General features: G+C 41.9%; 1 protein-coding gene across 2 annotated transcripts in view; it reads left to right on the top strand.

The window, feature by feature from the left end:
- Positions 1-4,430: 4,430 nt before the first annotated feature.
- The window catches only part of LOC108972545 (WD repeat and FYVE domain-containing protein 2), a 24,311-nt gene continuing 21,390 nt past the window's right edge, over positions 4,431-7,351 (top strand). Inside the window, exons 1-6 of one of the 2 annotated variants that reach the window (XR_001993643.1) lie at positions 4,431-4,507; positions 4,574-4,758; positions 4,812-5,159; positions 5,220-5,332; positions 5,386-5,512; positions 5,567-5,763. Coding sequence is in view for 1 of the 2 variants with exons in the window: in XM_018939170.1 (XP_018794715.1) it covers positions 4,469-4,507; positions 4,574-4,758; positions 4,812-5,159; positions 5,220-5,332; positions 5,386-5,512; positions 5,567-5,763 (1,009 nt within the window). In the remaining variant the exon portion in view is untranslated. The remainder of the gene's footprint in view (positions 4,508-4,573; positions 4,759-4,811; positions 5,160-5,219; positions 5,333-5,385; positions 5,513-5,566; positions 5,764-7,351) is intronic. The other variant, XM_018939170.1, reaches the window with a different exon arrangement.

Raw genomic sequence — 7,351 nt, 5'->3', positions numbered from 1 at the left:
CGCTATGAAATATAAGTCTAGTATGTCCAGTGACAATCACACCATTTCTAATATGTTCGCTGAATTCTTTAGGTCCAATTACAATTATGGTCCAGATATGATTCACTCGTGCTTTCTTAAGAAATGTGCCAAATATATACACCAACCCCTAACAGAGCTATTTAATTCATCTCTTATGCAAGGCTTATTTCCATCCATATGGAAAATGTCATTTATAATTCCTTTGCATAAGAGTGGATTTAGGTCATCTATTGAAAACTATAGGAGAATAGCAAAGTTGTCTGCAATACCTAAACTACCTTTTGAAGCAATTATAACAGACGACATAACCTTCCGGATCTCTCCACTAATTTCTAGTTTTCAGCACGGTTTTCGTAAAGGGAAATCTACAATAACTAATTTGCTTGAATTTGTATCACATGTACGAATTTTAGGGAGAATAAGAATACTGATGTTATATATACAGATTTTAGTAAAGCTTTTGATAAAGTAAACCATTCAATTCTTTTGAATAAACTTSATCTTCTTGGTTTTCAACCAATATTTCCAAAATGGGTTGCTTCTTATCTTAGTAATAGAATTCAACAAGTCATATTTAACGATACTCTTTCCGACATAATCAATGTTCTTTCAGGCGTTCCTCAATTGGACCAATTCTGTTCTTGTTATTTATCAATGACATATCATCTGTTGTTAAGTTTTCAAAAATTTTATTKTATGCTGACGACGTAAAACTTTTTAAATCGTTCACCTCGAATAGCGCAAGAGGTCAGTTGCAAACAGACTTAAACAACCTAGTTTTTCGAAGGCGTCGTCGAGCTAAAGCTGCCTTGTCGGAAGGACGAAGCGTAGCAAAGCCGGCGCCCCAAGAGGCACCTAGTCGGACGGAGAAAAGAAAAAGCGGCCATATAACTCCCCAAGAACCACCAAGGCCCAAGAGAGTATGTGGAGATAGCCCACAGGTAGCTAGTGGCAAGTGCTCCAACCCCAAGCAGCAGACGAAAACCATCAGCCGGAAGTACTCGGAGGCTGTTAAGGGCATCCGGATGGCAGTGTTGGCTTGCAACTACCCAGCGGAGGCCCTAGGGTCCGAGCAGCTAACGGCTCTCCAAGACTGCCTAGTTGATGCCCTATGAACTGGCAAAGGCTACACTGGCGCCTTCAACGGCATCTTCTTTAAGGGAAGAGGCTGGAAGGGTCAAGCCCTGTGTGTACGGAGAGGCGAGGAGATACCACCACTGCATAACATGGTGGCATTCTTCCCGAGGAGCGCAGATAAAACCCACGAATTCGTGCTTAATCTGGTGGGAAACCAGAACGATGGCTTAAGCACCTCCGCGTGGAAGGTCGTAGCAGGCAGCGTTGAGGGTTCAGGGTGGAACCTCAACATGTCGATAGACGATGAATCCTACAAGTACATAAGGCAAAAGGGATTCAGGCTGAACTTCAGGTTCGGCAAAATTGTAGTGAGGCCATGGAGGCCCGAGGCAACGTCGGCGACGAGCCAAGAACCCACGTCGGGGCGGACCGTGGTACCGGCTCCACCCGTAACCCGCCCGGCATACTTGAGGCGTCTACCGCTGTGGTTTCGAGAGAGCAGAACGAGTCCCCCAACGACCCCATCTCGGCTGGGCAGGCTGCGGCCACCACCGCGGATGGAACCGGGAGCAACGAGCTCCCCAATGAGCAAGAAGGCATGCCATCCACCCAAGGAAGGGCTGGAGATGCAGGGTTGATGATGAGATCGAGGACGAGGATCTRTCTCTCATCGAACCAATACTATAGGCTCCAGTGCCGGCAAGGAAGTGGCTCAGGTGAACCTACATCACCCATCGGCGGCCTCGGGTGTCATCGTGAAGAGGTTCATCTCGGATAATCTGAGCATCCTCCCAATCCAGGAACCTTGGGCATTCAAAGGAGAGATAAGAGGCCTCAACTCGAAAAGAAGCAAGGTAAACTGGGATCTCTCTAGCGAGAGACCCCGCTCCTGTGTAGTCGTTAGACCGATATAGACTTTTTCTGTATTTCAGAGTTCCTAACGGAAGATCTGGGGGCGGTACAGGTGAAGGACAAGGAACGATCGGACTTCGTCCTCGCTTCCGCATACTTTCCGGGAGAGACGGCCACAGCAACCGCCCCCCCCCCCCCATCAATACTCAGTCTGGTGGAATACTGCAGACGCAACAATCTTCCCCTAACGTTAGGATGTGATGCCAACGCACATCACACGGAATGGGGTGGCACGGACTGCAACGTGAGGGGTGAGTCACTTCTTGAATTCATAGCAACAATATGAGCATCGAGAATGTGGGTTGTGAGCCCACCTTCGTAACCAGTGTTTGCAGGGAGGTCCTAGACATTACCCTGAGCAATGACAACAGGATCGGGCTGATCTCACAGTGGCGGGTGTCAAAGGAGCCCTCACTCTCGGATCACAGGATCATCCGGTTTGCTCTTAGGGTAAAAGTCGCGGACAAACCTCCGACACGTACCCCTAGAAATACGAATTGGGGTATTTTCAGAGAGAAATTAAGTCACAATATAAGTGGAGTGGAGCAGGCGGATATAGATCCACCACAGATGGACTGGAAAGCAGATTGAGTGCCATAAACCAGTCCATTATGGACGCCTATCACTGTGCCTGTCCGCTAAAAGCGACCACCAGCAAACAAATCTGCCCCTGGTGGTATAGTAAACTCTCAGCTCTTWGACTTAGGGTGCATAGGTTGTTCAACAAAGCCAAACGTACAGGCAGCTGGGAGGATTACAAATGGCACCTAACATTCTATAACAAGGAGATTAGGTTTGCCAAGACAAACAGTTTCAGGAAATTCTGTGATAGCGTCTCCTCGACCCCGGAGGCAGCTCGTCTGCATAAGGCGTTGTCGAAGGGCAAGACGGACACAGCATTATCCCTAAAAAGAAACGACGGGACCTATACGACAAGCGCGGAGGAGAGGGTGGAAACACTCCTACAAACGCACTTCCCAGGGACGTTTCAAGCTGACCTAAATCCAGTCTCGGTCATACGTAGGCCAGATCGCTCAGATTGGCTGACTGCAAGAAACCTGTTCACTGCAGACTCAGTCAAATGGGCACTAGCCTCCTTTTTCAAGCTTTAAGTCACCGGGAGTGGATGGCGTCTTCCCGGCCCTTTTGCAGCAAGGTATGGATATTATCCTACCACACCTGCTAGGGCTGATGAGAGACAGCCTGGCGATGTCGTATATCCCTGAGCCATGAAGAACCGCAAAAGTGATTTTCATTCCTAAAGTAGGGAGGAGAGACTATTCGCTAGCCAAATCGTTCCGGCCTATAAGACTCACATCCTTCATGCTGAAGGGAACGGAGAAAGTAATAGACAACCATATCAGATCGGAAGCGCTGAAGATCGCACCCCTACATACCAGACAACACGAGTACAGAGCAGGCAGATCCACAAACACTGCTCTGTACCAACTCACGACTGATCCGCACGATTCGCTGAATAACGGCGAGGTTGCGATCTGCGCCTTCCTAGACATTGAGGGTGAATTTGATAATGCATCTCACTAGCGTTATCAAGACACTTGAGAGAAGGAACGTACCCGCCCCGATACGCAGATGGATGAAGCCCTTCTGCGCACTAGGATAGCAGAAACAACAGTGGGAGAAAGTAAGATTCGTCTTGGCACCACAAGGGGTTGCCCGCAAGGTGGAGTACTATCCCCTCTGTTATGGAGCCTAATAGTAGACGAACTACTAGAGCTGCTCACCAGCAATGGAATCCGCTGTCAAGGATACGCGGACAACATTATCATATGTTTGTTTGAAGAGGAAGAAATTTACAAAATTTACCTTTTAAYTGATCCCAGTAGTACTTTATATGAATKGAACCGTTCCCACGACAGTCGGGTCTACGTAACTCGAATTTTTATCCGACCAAGGACTGTGAACTCGGCAGAATTCTGCCGGTACAACAACATGAATGCGTTTACAACTTAAAGTATTTTTCTGGCTTTACTTCGTGCAAGTTGCAAGAGTATAAAATGTTCGGTTGCACCCGAACTTGAAACTTCCTCACTTTTTTTATATTACGTCAATGTAGGGAGAAAATGAAATATTGTAAGTTAAGAGTTGAGATATAAGAAGAAAACTTTTCAAAAAATGGACATGTTTTTTTTATTTGGGAATGATAAAAATTAAAAAACTCGCTGTCAGAAACATTTGCTAAATGTAGGTAAAAATGAGAAAACTATTTTTAAACAGTCGGCCGATAGCCCATGATGCTAGTGCTGCGTATTTTCTTAAGTTTGTATAATAATTGTATTATTATGTAAGCTTTTATAAAATAAAATAAAATAAAATAAAAAAAAAAAAATATTTTTAAACATGCCAATGAAGTTCTTTTTAAAACGGTATTTTAGTTTATTATGAAAGAGAGTTGCTAAAGGCTGACATTACTAATTAATTGCGTAGACTGGTTATAATGTTTACGAGTGTTATATGTGCTCAACATCGTTCTTTGGTATGAGAAGGATAATCGATCATTAATCGAAAATAAAAGAAAATATTAAATTAAATGATCCCATAGGTCCGATATAACTTTCGTATTAATATGGCTGCAGAAATTAAGCCGGCTCAGCGCAGTTGTGATGATCGTTTCAGTTCTGAGAAGAAGTTGGAATTGCTAAATAAATTGGAGGGCAGTGGTGATGATATTAATTCTGCAATATTTATTCCCGGTGAAAACGGAGTTATAAGCGTATCTGATGACAAGTTTGTACTTTTATTTGCTCGAAAATCCGATGTTTAAAAAAAGTTTTGTTTAGAACTATACGTGTGTGGCTTAAACGAGACTCAGGGCAGTATTGGCCTAGTATATGTGAAAGTATGCCTTCAGGGGGTACGTCTATATATTATAATGCGGCCGAAAGACAATTGTATATTGGCCAGGATAATGGAACGGTAACCCAATACTTATTTTCGGATGACTGCAACCGTCTTTCTTTTGTGCGAGATTATTTAGCTCATCAGGGTCGTGTAATGGAAGTTGTAGTAGCTCATATGCTGAAGTGGGTGTTGTCATGTGGGAAGGACAAGTTATTCGTCTTTTACTCTACCGAAAATGGTCAGAGATTGGGTAGTTACAGTTTTGAGACACCTTGTACTTCACTTCAGTACGTCTTCAAAACATACGAATATTTTCGTAAAAGCTGTTAAGATTATTTTCTTTATAGATTTGACACCATGGCGAAATATGCATTCGTTGGAGACAATGCTGGTATGATCACAATGTTACGATGTGACGTACAAGGCGTTCAATTCATTAATACCTTCAAAGGACATACTAGTAATTATTATCTTTATTTGTATAGCTAAATATATAGACATATAAATTATTAGCTAGTATTCGATGCTTGAAATGGGTAGAAGAACATCAGTTACTGTTTAGTGGATCTTGTGATCAAATGGTTTTTGTATGGGATGTTGGAGGAAAACGTGGCACAATTTATGAACTACAAGGACACAAGTAGATTTTTATTTTTTTCGTTCTAATCTTTGTATTCACCTCTTTCACCTTTAGTAATAAAGTTTCATCACTTGCATATGCCAATCATACCCAGCAACTAATAAGCGGAGGTGAAGATTCTGTTATTGTTTTTTGGGAAATGAATGCGATGCGAAAGGAAGTACCAGGATGGGTTGAAAGCAATAGTTGTCAACAATGTCAACGTCCATTTTTTTGGAATTTCCGAGCAATGATGGACCAAAGACAAATAGGTAAATATAAATCGTAATGATGAATAAAACCAAATCATTTCCGTAATCATACAGATATAATAATTATGTGTCTGACTTAGCGAAAATAATGCAAAAATAATATTAGGTAATTACGAAATGAAAGAATTGTTTTCTGGCATTTCCAATTTGGAATGAAAGTAGGTAAAGTAGAATATTTGCCACGCCTAATTCTTTCTACTTTTGAGCGCAATGAAGAATATATCGCCGCAATAACACCCATTAATACAATCCTCACATCAGTCGAATCTAAATTATAATTTTTTTTTTTTTGTTTTATTATTATTATTATTATTATTATAAAAGCTTATACAATGTTAATAACATATGTACAACCTAAAACATTCAGCGCTTGCTTCAGAGGCTATCGGCTGTCCGTTGAATAAATGTGTTGGCTTAAATTTTCCTCAGTAGATCACATTTTTTTAAGAAAACGATAGATGGTTTTTATATTTTCTTTCGTAGCGTTGGAAAGGAGGGAAATCGGATCTGTGTTGAAGTGGCAATCTCTCTTATCTTTCAGTGTTGGACAAAATTCTAATTTATGAAGCACAGTTGTTGTTGAGTTACAAAACGGACAGCAGTTGGTACCGTTTCTTAAGAGGAGGTGAGCATTCGTCGGTATAGTATGTCCAATCCGTAGTCGAATATATGGTGTTATAAAATTAGTTGGAACTGTTGAAGTGTATAGCGGTTTGATTCTGGCTGTGTTAACTATTGAATAATGGTGGTTATATGAGACCCAATCAAGTGCCAATTTAGAGAGCCGATTTTGGTTTATGAGTCGGAATATATCAGATTTCATAAAGAAAGTGGATGTAAATGTGGGCGTGTTGGATGCATTCTTTGCTAATACATAACCCAGTGTGACTTGGAACCCACATTATCTTAATTTTATTTTTTATATATAATAAGATATTCTCTAATTGAAATGATGATGTTAGTGTGGTTGTTGCAATTTTGAATGGCTTGGAAACATGATAAGCTGTCGGTGCATATTACATATTTTCCCGGGCTTTTTGTGGCATGTAGAACAGCATGGAAAATCGCAGTGGCTTCAGCAATGAATACCGAACAAAAGGGGAAAAGCAGCCCATATGAAATTGGCTTTCCTTTCTCGCTAACGACCGCAAAAGAGGTTTGGATTTTTTTTAACCGTCCGTGAATATAAATCTCCAACAGTTCAAAGTGGTTCAAAGCGTATACACGTCCCGTGACCTTTTCACGCATTCTTTTCCTCTTTGTGACCGACTACGATAGTCTAGCCGATTCAGTTACCGCATCTCCTTATAGTTGTAGTTGTTAAAAAAAAAAAAACTAAGTGCAAAAAAAAAAAAAAACTCAGTGCCGTAGTTATCATTTGACACCATGAACTGGGCCGACCCCCCGAAAGCAATAGGTTTCGGTTACTCGATCCCGATTTGCAACGTCCCAACAAACGACCAAAATTCAGTAACTTTGTACCACTTCCTGCGCCAAAACAAAATGACGACCATACCCATCGGTTCTTAGTGGCAAGTGCCATCGGTCCAATTGCAGATGACAAAATCCGTCCATTATCATCATATAA

This window comes from Bactrocera latifrons, unplaced genomic scaffold (genome assembly GCF_001853355.1).
Source record: "Bactrocera latifrons isolate USDA-ARS-PBARC rearing strain unplaced genomic scaffold, ASM185335v1 scaffold_402, whole genome shotgun sequence".
Taxonomy (NCBI): domain Eukaryota; kingdom Metazoa; phylum Arthropoda; class Insecta; order Diptera; family Tephritidae; genus Bactrocera; species Bactrocera latifrons.
This window is presented reverse-complemented; position numbering and strand designations above follow the sequence as displayed.